Consider the following 15,100-nt stretch of genomic DNA (forward strand, 5'->3'; position numbering starts at 1 on the left):
AAAGCATTAAAGGTAGCCTTGTCTTCTACTTTTAGTGGAGTGAAACCACTATCCTGCTTTTCCTTCAAGGGTGACACCAAAGGAACTCACCTTAACCTGATCGTCCACATGGCCAAATGCCTCACAAATCTGGTTGAACATCTCTAGATGAGGTATGGGGTCTCCTGACTTGTCAAACTTAGTGATAAGCTTGGAGAAATGGACTAATTTATTTATCTCAAGTCTTGGCCATTGCAGTGGCCATTGCAGTGGCTATGCAGGTGCCGGTGGTGAAATTCTTGAAGCTACCCCTCCCTATTTCCATTGCTATCTTCCATATTTTTGGTGTCAGTACTACCATGTTAAGGCTGGTGTAGGTTGGGGCATGATAGGTGGGGGAGCTAGGCCTAGTGGATAATATCCCATCTGTGGACCGTGCCTGAGTGGTGGGCCGGTGTGTAATTCGTAAGGGTCGATATGGTATCCGGGATACACTCCACGAGGCGTGTAGTGGTTGTTCATTTGTGCCGTGTGTTGACTAAAATGTTATGCATGGGTCCTTTTTCTTTGGCAAGAGGTCTCTGAACCTTGGTGGGCTGGCTCTTGGCCTAGGTTTGGTGCTAGCCTACGATCTTGGTATGAATCTACCATCTTCACGGGGGTCCACATGATTCCCTATATTGTTGGATCCATCTAGATTGGTTGCTTGGGCCCCACCCCACCTCCGGTCTAGGGTCTAGAAGTGGTGTGATAGTTCTCTTTTGCTGACGTTCCATGCATGTGTCCCTGGGATGAGGCTTTTTCGATTGTGCATTTCCTAGGATAAAGTTTCTTAGTCTCGAGGCAAGACTCCTTTGTGAATGTGCAGGGGATCCATGGTCTTGCTCCTTTGTGAGTCAATGGTTTATCCATGCACTAGGCAGCCAATCCTCCTATCTCTAGGTCAGGGGTAGTGCATCCCATGCTTGGATGTTCTTTGCTTTCATTGGTGCAGTCAAGGACTAACACAGTTTGACTCCATGCTGTGTTGGACCAAAGGGTCAGATCTCATAAGTGATTGTGCATAGGATGGTTCACCATTGTCAAAAAAAAGGGTTTCTTTGCACCAATTTCCCTGAGTGTAGGTGCATGAATGTGTCAAGAGAATATAGAATCACATGTTGGACATGGAAATTTTTGCCCTCTGGAAGCTTAGGAATAGGTGTTCTCTCACAGAGGAATGGATGTTCTTTCATGAAGATACGAGCATGGCTTAGTGAGACTTACGACCATATGTTAATGCCGGTATGATCGAGAATTGAGAACAAGAACGACGTTCGCCTATAGAGGAACGAGCGTTTGTGAGCCAAAAGGATACGGACATGGATAAGTTGAGGAACATACGTTCCTTGGTGGAGAAATGGTCGTTCACTTAAGAGAAGTGTGGTCGTGTGACTAGTGTCAGCAAAAAGATTTTCTAGTGGTGGGAATGGATGTTTAGTACAGAATGGGCGTACATTTATGAAGGTACGAACGTACACTCATAGACACTAGCAGGTATCTTAACTGTGCCGAAACGGTGTATCTTCTAACAACTGCCTTCAAATATTTCCATGACAGTTTAGCTATCAAGGGAATATTTGTGCCAAAACGGTGTATCTTCTTACAGCTACCTTCAAATATTTCCATGACAGTTTAGTTGTACTTCTTTTATACCCTTTTTAATGCACTTTATGCTTTATTTAATGCATATTACTCACATTGATGAGGTAGATATAAAAAGATTCTACCCGAGGGAGCTAATGGGCGTGCCTTAAGAGCGTACGACCTTAAGAGCAAATGGGCGTGTCTTAAAAGCGTACGACTGTACCTCTAGATAAAGTGAACGGCCATTCACTTCTCAGAGAAGCAGGCTATGAATTGCACCTAGTTTCTTCTCTGGTTTTTCACTGATTTCAATCCCTCAATGATATTTTTATATTTTTCTTTTTATGGATGGCTCATGCTAGTCCCAAGCTATCCAATGATTTATAAAATGCCTAATTAATCATAATAAGATCATTTATAAGATTGTCAATATGTAGTTTTTAGCTAGTTGAAGAAAAACAAAAAATTAGTGGCTTCAAGAGCAAGATTAGGGCACTTACTTGTAGCTCCCACTTTTGGTGTAGCGTCCCAAGCTCCTCGTGTTCCTTGTGCTCCATTGTATATGAAGAAAAACAAAATTAAACATGCATCTCATAACCTACTCCTAATGGTGGATTTGCATTCTATCTGGGCAAATCAAGACTCTAGCTAAGGGGAATAGAATGTGGAGGACCCCAAGCTAAATGCAATCCTCGGCAGTGATGCCAAAGATGTTCACCAAAATGAGCATACTTCCTTACATGAGAGAAGGAGAAGATAAGAGAAAAGAGCAATGTAAGGGTTGGTCACTTAGCCAACCCTAATGAGGGTTAGCTCCTCGATGTAAAGCTGCTAGGGGCTTACTCTACCACCACTTATGTCACCCAAGTGGAGCTTTCCTCAAGCTAGGCAAGGAGCAATGCCATAAGGGGATATGGAGAGCTCAACTTCTACTTAATGCCTATGTGTGTTCAAGAGTGAAAGAGAGATAGAGCAAGATGAAGAAGAAGGAAAGGCAAGCCAAAGAACCACAACCTACATGCACACACATAGAACCAATCAAGCAAGCATGCATACACACAAGCTCACCACCATAACCAGAGAGAGAGAGAGAGAGAGAGAGCAAAACTCAATTGTGATAATGGGATTGTCCCTTTTTATATTTCATTTCATAAGTCACGTATATACGCGAGCTCTGTTTTTACAATGGTTGGCCACCCATTTAACAATTGGGGGCCCAAAATTGCTTCTTCTAGCTCTATGTACACCTAGGTTTATACTCATGTGGCCGGCATTACACATGTCGTAAGCTCAATCATCCCATATATCTTTTACATGAAGCGCTTAGTGTGGTTTACATAAAAATGAGTTACATGAAATGTAACCATGCTTTAGAATAATGTTCACCATTGTGGTTAACACATGTCCATAGAGGCTTTAAGCCATGGGTGATGAGCCTCTGAACCATGCTTCGTTATTGGACCTCTGAGTATACAACTGAGGACAATTGCTCTTCAAAATAGGAGGACTATTACGAAGTTCCAATTCTTTACACAACTAGAGTAGTTGCTCTTCAAATGGGAGGACTGTTAACGAGTATAGAATTTATTATATTTTTGATGCTCAATATCTTAGAAAGAATATATGCTCGCGTAATATGTGTGCAAGAACCAACCCCTAAGACGAATGTGCGAGAAAATTATTTACACAAGGTGCAAGCGAAAAATACGTGCACAAGGAGCACTTTAGTTTGATTAATTTATTTAAAGGTTGTACAAGGTGCAAATAGTGAGTGAGTGTGTGTGTGTGTATGTTTGTGCCTATCAAACATTTCATATTGGGATTAATTGTTGAGGTATAACAATTAATTGGAACAACTGATAAGTTACTTTTGTGAGATAGGTGATGAGCGGTGTGTGTGTTGCACGTGGAGGATCCTATTTTGTGTCAACTCGAATTATTATTTCATATGGTTATTCTATGACAGTGCACCATGAAATTGTGTATATATTTTATTCGTCCCTTTTATGTATAGACATAGACACGTAAATTGTATGTGCACATTAATAAAGTTTATGGTAGAAGGCACATAGGTGTAAATAGGATAAGTGCCTTGCCAATTTTGCAAAAGGAAAGCCCAATCTTGTACGTGAACTCTGTTATTGGCTCAAGGGCTAAAATTTTGGAACATGATTAAACTACCCATGTCGTGGAGAGAGCCTCACGCATGGGAGGGGGAGATTGAACCCAATCTTGTGTCATATTCTTATGGTTTTTCTCTCTCTCTCTCTTATTTGCATATGTGTTTTAATTATCTTTCATATGCTATGGCAATTGGTAATTGAAACGTATTCGTCATTGAATTTAATTATATGGCAAATTGACTTGGAGTAAAGATCCATTTCATTGTAACCTAGAAAGTACTTGTATTTTCATTGAAATAATTAAGCAACAAGTCACATCATTACAATCGTGTAGTTTCTCTCTCTACTTGAGCTTTGTACTTTCTCATTCTCTCTCTCTCTCTCTCTCTCTCTCTCAATCAAATTCCACGATGATGTTTTAGTTCAAACCACCATAGCTTGGCCCTTATAAACCTTAGGACATCCCTTGTCCTTTATTTGGTATCAGAGTATCTTCCTGTCCTGTACCCTCTTCACTCAGTCTCGTTGCCCACATGTACTTGCAACCACGATCAATACTGACAAGCTATTGTGTGACACATTCCACGTCTGCTAGTTATGCTAGTCGACCCATTGCCTCCCATATTGTTGCACCCCATTGTTGCTGACATTGCCATCCACACTTGCTATGTTTGCCTTGTGTGCTACCTAATCTGTGCTTGTTGGTCATCAACAACATCTGCTCCGCCTGACATAGTTGTTGATGGCCAATTGGCGCAGATTGGGCAGCACATGAGGCAGCATACGCCAACAACAGATGTGGATGGCAATGTCAGCAGAGCGATGTCGCGACTATATTGCACTTGTTATGCACACATCAACAACACAGGAAGGTATAGATTTGGGGCTTTCATCATTTTCTAAAAAATCTATCTTAATCAAAGCATTAATACATCAAATCAATGAAAGGAGCAGAGCAATCAACACATGCAAAATTGTCAAAATGGAAATCAACCCTAATTGTCCCATCAATAACACAGGAAGGTACAGATTTGGGGCTTTCATCATTTTCAAAAAATCTATCTTAATCAAAGCATTAATCCAAAATCGTTCATCATTTCTTAAAATTGAGGGTACATATATAACATTAACATGTTGCTATAACCTCCTATAGCATCATTTTCAAAAATCCCCAAATTTGGAAACCCTAATACTAGAAACCTTAAATTTTTTTAAAAACTTGTTTTATTTGTAAAAGGGTAGACACTATCTCAAACATTATAAGAGCTAAGACCCCCTTCTCATATAATGGTCTCTCATTTATTCATTGAAAATTTGATGGGAATAATTTTCATACCTAGTAGACTAAACTGAAAATTAGTCTCATAAGAGAGGGTTTATGGCCTTTCGTTAAGGGGGAGGAAAAGATGCTTGAAGTAGAAGATGAAACCCAGAGAGCTTGGAAGCTCGAGGATCAGAAGCCTTTGGCCTCACAGCCCTAGGCGTGCCCGACAACTTCATACACCATGTTACGGATCTCTCGACTTCCAAAGAAGCCTATGAGATGTTGGATAAGCTCTTTGGAGCATAGGGAAAGAACTCTAAGATCTCTTTGTAGGTAGAGGTCTATGGCCTAATGATAGAGTCACATGAGAACTTCGACCCTACGTGAACAAGATGAAATACCTGATGAAGTAGTTTACTACACTTAAAGCCAAGTTGGATGAAGACGTGGCCGTAGCTCTTCTTATCAAGTCAATGTCAATGCTTGAAGATCCCTACAGAAACCTCATCACCACACTAAAAAGTCTCCTAGACCTCACCCTCGAAGAAGGAGCCATCAACTCTTTCAAAGAAGAAGTTCAAGAATAAGGTAATAGGAGGGGATAACTCCTTCTTCACAAATAACTTCAAAGGTATGAAATGTTCCCTTTGTGGTAGGAATAATCATACAAAAAAAGACTGCTATTCAAAGAAGCCGTGCAAACAGTGTGGGAAAAACAACCATAATAAGAAGTATTGCTATCATAAAAAAGCAGATGCCAGCGTCATTGTGGAGAAAGAGCTTTCCATAGGGGAAGCAAACTATTGTAATGATGAATGGGTTTTTTTAAAGTTCAAGTTTGTGTTATGTGTTGTTGTTTGTTGTGAGTTTGTGACCTGATCCTATGTGTACTCTACCCATTGGATCCCATAACTAGCCTGTGAAACTAGAGCCATGTGATTTATACTTGACTAAGAAAACTAGCATGAGAAACCACGAGCCTAGATTTATCCTAGATATAGTATGAGGTAATCCCTTCAGGGTGGAAATCAAGGTCTTACCTATGCATGTGAATTAGCATGTGAATTAGCACTTAGAGGGGCCACTTATATATATGTGTATATGTGTGTGAACCACCTCTTAGAGGGATCACAATGATATCTAGATATTTGTGTGAGTTTGACGTAAGCAGTGATGTCATAGAAGCAACCTTTGTAACCTATAAAGGTACTTATACTTTCATTGGAATAATTAAGCAACAAGTCACATCATTACAGTCGTGTAGTTTCTCTCTCTACTTGAGCTGTATACTTTCTCACACTCTCTCTCTCTCTCCTGTACACATCTTATTAACTTTAATAAATTAACTTCTAAGATATATAGACTATTGCATCAGCTTAATTCAATGTAGCAAATAATTATCATGTCTATCTTTGAATAAAATTTATATTGATAGCATTAAACTATTAATCATGCCTATGTGAGTGTGTTCGACACCGACACCGAACCTGTTGTTGATTATTTCCCCTTTGTAAGCTGGGTGAGTGGATTGTGGCCCTAAAGGGCATAATAACCTTCTAGTTCTAGAGCTTTCAGGTATTCTCCAGTGCCCATGTGGCATCCACTATAGGGTCCACCTTTGTGAAAGCTAATTGTTCTCCTCTTTTTTTGATGTGGGTTCTCTTTTTTGATGTGGGTTGTCCTTACACGTGTTCAAAAAGTACACAACAGGCATCAAAGGCCAATGTGGAGACAAGAGAGTGACTGCAACACAATGGGCTTGCTTGAAGCCACGTGTTAGCTTGAGTTTGCTACACAGGACAGGCCTGACTTGCAAAGCGCTATCAAAGCAACAGTGTGCTGGGACATAGCTTTGACGTTAGGGAGGCACCTGTCCATATACCGGACTTTCCAAGGTTCCTGCTTCGGATGAACATGCACTCTAGATGATGCTGATGCTGCTGATGATGGTGATGGTGATGATGCCTGTTTTTCTTTCTGGTCTCAGTTGCGATAAACGCACTCCCTCACAGGGCAGGAATGCAAAGAACCTATCTGCAACCTTTTGATTCATTGCTAAGCTGTAGCTTTACTGGCATGGCTAGCTGAAAGTACACCAAGCATATAAATACTGTTTCTTCTCTGATACCTGTTAGACTAGAAACATTCCATTTTAGGGCAGGAGAGTGCCTCTTTGGTCAGGTGGAAACTGTGGAGTTTTCATCTATTCACTTTTTCCATATGCCATCACTGTAAGCTTGTCAAGACGTTGCTATGAAGCCAGGCAATCCAGCAGAATAATTGGATAATCAACGTGGTTTTCAAGCATGAAGTTACTATCACTGCCACTTCCAAATACAACACATGCAAAGGATACTTCTTTTTCCAGGCGCCAAGCTTGCATTTCTGCTGACTACGTCCACGCAGGCCTGAGGTTTTCTACACATAGGCCGTTCACAAGGAAGCGAAGCAAGTGCAGGCCACAAAAACAGGCCGTGATTTGCTTTCAAGATCTGAACTTTGGCCTCCGCAATGTGGCAGAGGCTCTGCAGCAGATAGGGGTGCACCTCACCAAGTCCGAACAAATTGCTCGGTTTGGAGAGTATTTGAAACGAGATGTCGGTAAGGGTTCATATGTGATGTTGTTAAATGCCTGTGCATTGTCTGCTGTTCCACACAATGCATGGGGAAACACTAAAATGTTTCTGCTTGATGTTATTCATTCGTATGTCATGGTTATAAGAAATAATTTGTTTATCCTTTAAGAAAAAGAAAAGGAATTTTTTGTTTTGGAGGGGGGGATAGAGTATATGAGATGGCAAGGATACAACAAATTTCCATTTTTGGCAAATTGGTGGCAGGAGAGACCATCAAACATGGATGCATGCATACGTGACAGGAGGGGTTGTTCCCTTGACAAGTCATTCCCGACTTGCCATGCATCTACAAAGGGTTTCTATGACACCCATGTGCCTGCATAATGTCAAAATACGCAGCGGAGATGATAACAAAATTTGAGATCACAAGAGCAAGTAGAGTGCAGAAAATAGACAGCATAAGAGAAGGAGAGAGATAGGCATGTAACTCTTCTCTATACACAAGATCCCGCAATGAAAACTGAATACAACAATGTGGGGGCAATGGGACCTATTTATATGGCCCCAAACTGCAGTCGGCCAGTGCTGAGATGCGCTGCCAGCTCACACGACTGGGTACTTCCAGTCGGCCAGCATAGAAATCACCCACGACCCCTACTGAGCAGGTTGGCCAGCTCCATGTGCAAAAGAGTGCAGTCGGCCAGCTCTAGTTGCTCCTGCCAGCATGTGGCAGCCACCCACACCATGGAAAAATGGGGAAAAAATACGGGGAGTGAGGAAAAATGAGAAAACACCTATACAGGGCGGGCACACCCACAACAGAGGCCCTGGTGTCTAATAAAGACAGGAGAGGACTTCTAACAGCCCCTCTCAGCTCCTGGTTGTGAAATCAACCCCAGGGAGCTGGAGTGCCGCCTGAGCGTAGCCTGAGGTAGAGACTTTGTGAAGAGGTCCGCTGCATTGTCCTCCGTCGAACAATAAAGTAGCAAGATGTCACCAGCCAAGATCTTCTCACGGACAAAGTGATACTGAATCTCTATGTGCTTGGTTCGGGCATGGAAGATCGGGTTCCGAGCAATAGCTATACAACTCTGGTTATCGCACTGGATGACTATGGGCTCCTGCTGTGGAAACCCAATCTCGCCTAGCAGCCTCCGCAGCCACACAACCTCGCAAGCAGCACCACAAGCAGCCTGGTACTCTGCCTCTGACCTAAAGAAGCTCCGCTGTATTGCTTTTGTCACTTTGTGCGATCTTCGAGGGCCGTCCTCTGTGGTCCACTCGGAGGGTAACTCCGTGACACCTGACTCCCGAAGGGTGCCGAACAACCACCTGGGTACTCGAACAGACTGTGGAGCCTCCTGTTGTTGCGGGGGCTCCACTCCAGCTGCGGGCTCAACCTCCTGTACTGACTGAGGTGGATCAACTGGAACAATAGTCTGGGAATCATCATCAGACTCTTCTGGATCTCCAAGAAGTGGCGGCTCCTCGACAGTGGATATTGGAACATGCTCATCAAAAACCACATCCCGGCTGAAACAATCTCATTCCTATCTGGATCATACAATCTGTATCCCTTGGAAAGAGAATTACACCCCACAAATATAAGCTTGCGGGATTTGCAGTTAAGCTTCCCCCTCTGCTTCTTCGGAATATGTACATACGCATCACTCCCCAAAACACGAAAGTGCGAGACATCAGGTTTCCTGCCAAAGTATGCCTCAAACGGAGTCATGTTAGGTACTGAAGTCGTTGGAGACCGGTTGAGAGTATGGACAGCCGTTGCCACAGTCTCTCCCCAAAGTGGACGAGGAAGATCACGATGCTCCAGCATGGTCCTCGCCATCTCCACCACAGTCCTGTTTTTGCGTTCTACAACTCCATTCTTTGAAGGCGATCTTGTATTGGCCAGTTCCCTCTTGATGCCATGATCTACACAAAATCTGAGAAATACATTGGAGGAGAATTCACCCCCTTTGTCAGCCCTGAGAGTCTTTACCTGCAATCCAGACTCTTTTTCCACCATCACGTGCCAATCCTTGAACTGTGCAAAAGCTTGGTCCTTCTGTGAAAGAAAGTAGACCCACGTGAATCTGGTACAATCATCAACAAGCAGCATAAAATAGAGAGATCCTCCCCCACTGATGGTGTCTGCTGAGGTCCACACAAGTCAATGTGAATCAACTCCAATGGTTTTGAAGCCCGCCTGGAAGCCTACTTCGGAAAGGATTCCCTGTGCTGCATACCACGTATGCAAGAACTGCAACGTCCTTGCCTGCTACCAACATTTGGCAAGCCAACCACCATCTGGTCCCGGAAAGCTCGCCGCAGTGCATCCACATTTAAGTGGCCAAAACGAAAGTGCCACAGATCTCCGACCTGAGAACCTGTCACACTGAGGAGAGTGCAGAGAGCTTGTAGATACCATTCTCCACACCGCCTTCCCAAACAACCTGGCCAGTCTCACGGTCCCGTAGAGCAACTGAATGCTCCTCAAATTCCACCCGAAAGCCAATCTTGCATACTTCATGCATTGACAGAAGATGAAAACCAAGAGCAGGGACATGAACACGAGAGGCATGCTTGTCCCCCTTGCCGTCGGGAGGTATCGGAATGGTGGAGTTGTCGCCAATGAAAATGCGACCTGACTGCCGTTTCAGATCCATAAAGAAGTCACGAGACGGAGTCATGTGCTTGGAAGCACCACTGTCAAGAATCCATTCCCGGGTATCCTTTGCGGTGAAGCTAACTGCCTCCTCGCTCGAAGACGATGAAGCATTGGAGTCCACCATCTCTAAGTGCACAAATGTAGGAGTCTTTGCAGCTGAGGTTGAAGAATCAGCACTCTTCCCAGTCCGCTTAGGACACTTTCTCCAGTAGTGGCCTTTCTTGCCACAATCATTGCAGGACCGCTCGGCCTTCAGTTTCTCTCGTTCTGAGTCAGGCTTCTTCTCAGAAGGCTTCTCCGGTGAAGCCTTCCCTTTGCCCTTGTTATTCCGGCCTTTTGACCGTTGGCCAGTTAAGGCCTCTGAACCTCCGCTGTGAGGAGGGTTCGGCCTATGAGCCCCGCCGAGGGCTAAGAGATACTTTCCATAGTCTGTGCGGGCTACTGTATCCTGTGATGTCCGCTCCAGATCTGCACCCATTGTGTCAAATCTCCTGGTACATGGGATCATCTGTCTCAAAGAAGGGTACCTGTGCACCTGCGGTGTGGGCATTGAAGTCTCCAGCCAGGAGGATGTCCCCTAGACTGGAAAACTTCATAATGTCACCAAAAAGGGGCAGGTACGAGGACTCCATGGGTGGCATATTTAGAATTGGAGGGTGCAAAGTAGCAGACTGCAAGGTAGATGTCTCGGGCCCTCTCTGTCTGGATCCTCACCCACAAAGACCGTGCGGCCTCATCCCGTCCGACCACCTGTATCACATGTTGAAGTTCCTCCCTATATAGTAAAGCCTCCCCTCCCGACCCCCGGGTACCCCCTATTGTGCGTGGGGCGGTGAACAAACTCATATGTATCCTCTCACCTCTGGAAGCCGACTCCCCTGGCACTGATGAGTCTCTGTGTATACGACCAAGTCTCTCCCTTTAAATGTCTCCTCCAACAAACTTGCATCTGTCCTCAAGGCGCCATTGAGAGAGAGAGAGAGAGAGAGAGAGAGAGAGAGAGAGAGAGAGTTATATTAATGTCTACGGAAGACCCCAATGGCCTGTGAGACCAAAAGTAATACAATGGTACCATGGATATAGTGAACCATGGAAAACTAAAAGAAAAAGTAAAATGGCTGCACCAGTGACCATACATAGCCGCTGGTCGTACTAGAGTATCAAAGAGCCAGGACTTAGTGTGGGGTTCTAACTTCTTGGAAATGTGCTTGGAAACACTCTCTCCATACGGGCTAGTGAGGCGTGCCCCCTCGCAAGTCGGTTAGTAGCAGCTGTGGTCATGCAAAACAAAGGGCCTGTAAAAGTGACTCCTAGATACACATACTTTTGCACAATCTCCACTAGGGCATCTCTGTATATGAAAGAAAATCGTGAGGCGATTGCATAAAATGTGTTGAAGACCATAACCTTGGTTTTGCCCAAATTGACCGTAAGGTCTCTCTCCCTACAAAATCTGTCCAATGCATTTAAGTGTTTCTGTAAACCCTCGGCTGAATCTGAGATCAAGACAATGTCGTCAGCATATAGCAATATGGGCACTACTGTCTGAGCCAATGGTGAACCTCTACCTCCGAAACTATCCACAAATACTGCGATCTCATCAATGTATAGGTCAAAGAGTGTAGGTGAGAGTGGGCAGCCCTGCTTAACCCCAATAGTGCTACATATATCTCCCGAGGTCCCACCGGGTGCACGTACTTGGCCAAGTACTGGGATCCCATTAGATAGTCCACTGTGCTAGCTCCATGTTCGAAGGGGTAGGAGGTGAAGGAGTTGGATCTAGGCCATCTAGCCAGGCCATTATAAATGGCTAGCCTGTGACCCCCGCCGAGGGCTAAGAGATACTCTCCATATTCTGTGCGGGCTGCTGTATCATAGGATGTCCGCTCTAGATCCGTACCCACCGTGTCAATCTCCTGGTACATGGGATCATCTGTCTCAAAGAAGTGTACCTGTGTACCTGCGGTGCGGGCATTGAAGTCTCCAGCTAGGAGGATGTTCCCTAGATTGGAAAACTTCATAATGTCACCATAAAGGGGCAGGTACGGGGACTCTCCATGAGAGAGAGAGAGAGAGAGAGAGAGAGAGAGAGAGAGAGAGAGAGAGAGAGAGAGGTGCTCAACTGGAATGTGTTTGCCAATCTAGTTTTGAAACAAGATATGTAGTCATGGCTACACCCGCAGGAGAGAGGATATACATATGCCTCTCAACAGCATGTGGGTACAAGAGCTCGTCTGGACCGAACGTATATTTGCCAGCATGATTTGTTTCTACTAGAGATATTGTCCATGCAAGTGGAATATAATCATATTTTGTTAGATCATTTCCCTTTGGTATTGGAGATGCATAGCCATTATGTGGATGCTTATAGGCCATTATTGGGAAAGGCTCCTCTTAATTTTAACCAAACTTTCTTGGAGCATACCGTTTTCCATCAGTTTATGTTGTAGGTGTTACAAAATTTTCGAGGCCATGTAATCTCTGTTGGGGTGTTAGCTTAGGAGTGTTTTATGTTTAATATTCAAAAGCTTGCTCGCCAGCATGGGATTCATAATGCATCATATTTTAGGGAGAAGTTGCGGAACCTAGAATCGTTATTGGTTGATTTGAACCAGGTGGTTCAAGAGGACGGTTCTTGGCTTGACATTGAGATAGCTATTGATTGGTTGTTGTAGCATTGCATGAGAATCAATATGTGAGATATAAGCTTATGGCTTGGATGGATGCTGTAATGGATTCTAATTGTCAGTCACATATGTTCTTTGCTCGTTTGCAGGAAAAGCATGCACGTGAGAATATTGTCAGGACGCAAGATAGGCAAGGAGTATTGATTATTGATCTTGCTTGTGTTCTAGATGTGTGTATGGACTTTTATCGCCATTTGTTGGGTCCGCAGGAGGTCATATCTCCTGATGTCATTGCAGCTAGAGAGTCTTTGTTTCACTTGGTTCGTCCCAGGTATCAGATGTTTCTGCAAATGAATTGGAAAGAGACTTGTGCATGGTAATGCAAGGATTGAGGGTACATGGTAGGATATAGTGAATGGTTCCCAACAGGTTCGAGTAGTGGCTTCACCTCTCCTTTCTCATTTGATGCTCTCATGGAAGGAAGTGTTGGCACACACTAAATGGAAGCCTTCAGATCAGCGGTTGCAATTGAATTCTATGGCAAGTGAGGTGTTGGCTACTTCCCGACTTCTGGAGTGGCCTGACAAACTTGTTGAGCGGCCAAAATTCAATAGAATGGTTGGATTGGGGACTAGTGAGAATTCTGGATGCTTTGTTGTCACGTAGAGGCCGCTTATTGTCTTGTCGGAAAATCCATCAATATTTTCGGGTTCCACATGGATATGTACAGTTATGGGAGAAGGTGAGGGCAGCACTTACACCGTTTGGTGATATTCCTCAATTGGAGGATCAGCAACCTTGGTTAGATTGGGCATTTAGAAAGCCTCAGGACATTGTCCAGTGTACAACAAATCAAGTGTACCATATGATGGTAGAAGATAAGCGCTGGATCACTGAGAAGGCTAATAGGGTGTGGAACATCAGGAAGAGCATGGCTTGGTGGAAGGAAGTAATCTTATAGAGCTGGTGGTCTAAGATTCCATATCAAGGGAAGGTGTTTCTATGGCGCATGCTAGTTGGAGGCCTATCATTGGGAGACCAGTTGCGAAAGCGGCGGATTGCTTCTGGTAATCGTGTGTTTTGTACTACATGCTTGGAAACATGCCCGCATCTTTTCATTTCATGTCCGGTGACAAAGAAGGTGTGGGATTTCCTTTCTTGCGTATGGACTCCGTTGACAGATAGGCCCGTAAAGATTAAAGACTGGATTTTTGGCAAGATTCCAAATGGGCCAGATAACCGAGAACATTCAGTTTTCTTTCATTTTTTCATATCTGGTTAACTAGGAATGCCTTCATATTTGATGCAAAAGTTGGTATTACAACTCACATAGGTCATATAAAAGAGCTACTACTGTGGCAAGTCTCTTCCTTGCAGTTAGCTCATTTGGTGGAGAATGACACGGCTATATATTGGATGAGGGTACTCCGAGCTACACCTGTGGTTCTTTGATAGTGAGGGAAAGCTAGTACATCACATGGTGGCCATGTGGCCATTTATAAAGTAATTTTGGTAATAGATCTTCTATTACGAAAAGAGAGAGAGAGAGAGAGAGAGAGAGAGAGAGAGAGAGAGAGATAAAGACAGAAAGAAAGATACATTAAGCGTCTACGAAAGACCCAATGGGCCTATGAGACCAAAGTGATACAATAATGTCCATGGCATATCTCATCATGGAATGGAAAATAAAACAGAAAGAAAACATAAACGTAGCTATCTCACTGGGGTGATACAAAACTGTCCATGGAAACTCATCATGGAATACTAAGAACATAGAAACATGAGAGCAACATTAGCTCCGAGTTGGTTGTATACCACTCTCCAAAATATCAAGCATGGGGCTAATGAGTATGGCCGAGAGGTCTCCCTCAGCTATGTCACGTGGAAAGGTAGCTCGATGGCGGTGGAGCATGTCTTGGATTTGGAGCTGATGAGGTGATCGTGGCCGACGGGGGGGTCGGGGGCGTAAGGCACGTTGGAGTAGAGAGGCTTGGTCCGAGGTAACTCCTCTCAGGCGAGGCAGGTCCAGAGCAGCTCGTGGAGGGTCCACAAGATCCACTATATCGGTGGCCTCCACCTCCTAGGTGTGGAAGAAACTGGTGATGGTTGGCTGGTGAGGGAGGTGGCTGGGGCCGAAGCTCTCTCAAGAAGGTGTCCCTGTGTCTGCGGAGCTCAAGTAGGAAGAGGCCTAGGCAACACTGGTCTTGGAAGTCAAGGATCGTGGAGAGTGGACCGAA

The 15,100-nt window shown here is 44.2% G+C and overlaps 1 protein-coding gene across 5 annotated transcripts in view; it reads left to right on the forward strand.

Annotated features, from left to right (window-relative positions):
• The first annotated feature begins 6,730 nt into the window (after positions 1 to 6,730).
• Positions 6,731 to 15,100, forward strand: part of LOC147608263 (uncharacterized) — a 133,647-nt gene continuing 125,277 nt past the window's right edge. For all 5 annotated transcript variants that reach the window (XR_015264430.1, XR_015264427.1, XR_015264428.1 and 2 more), the window contains exon 1: positions 6,731 to 7,593. Coding sequence is in view for 1 of the 5 variants with exons in the window: in XM_086788879.1 (XP_086645005.1) it covers positions 7,299 to 7,593 (295 nt within the window). In the remaining 4 variants the exon portion in view is untranslated. The remainder of the gene's footprint in view (positions 7,594 to 15,100) is intronic.

The sequence above is a fragment of the Cibotium barometz genome, chromosome 53, assembly GCF_041138505.1.
Source record: "Cibotium barometz isolate CiBa-2024 chromosome 53, ASM4113850v1, whole genome shotgun sequence".
Taxonomy (NCBI): Eukaryota; Viridiplantae; Streptophyta; class Polypodiopsida; order Cyatheales; family Cibotiaceae; genus Cibotium; species Cibotium barometz.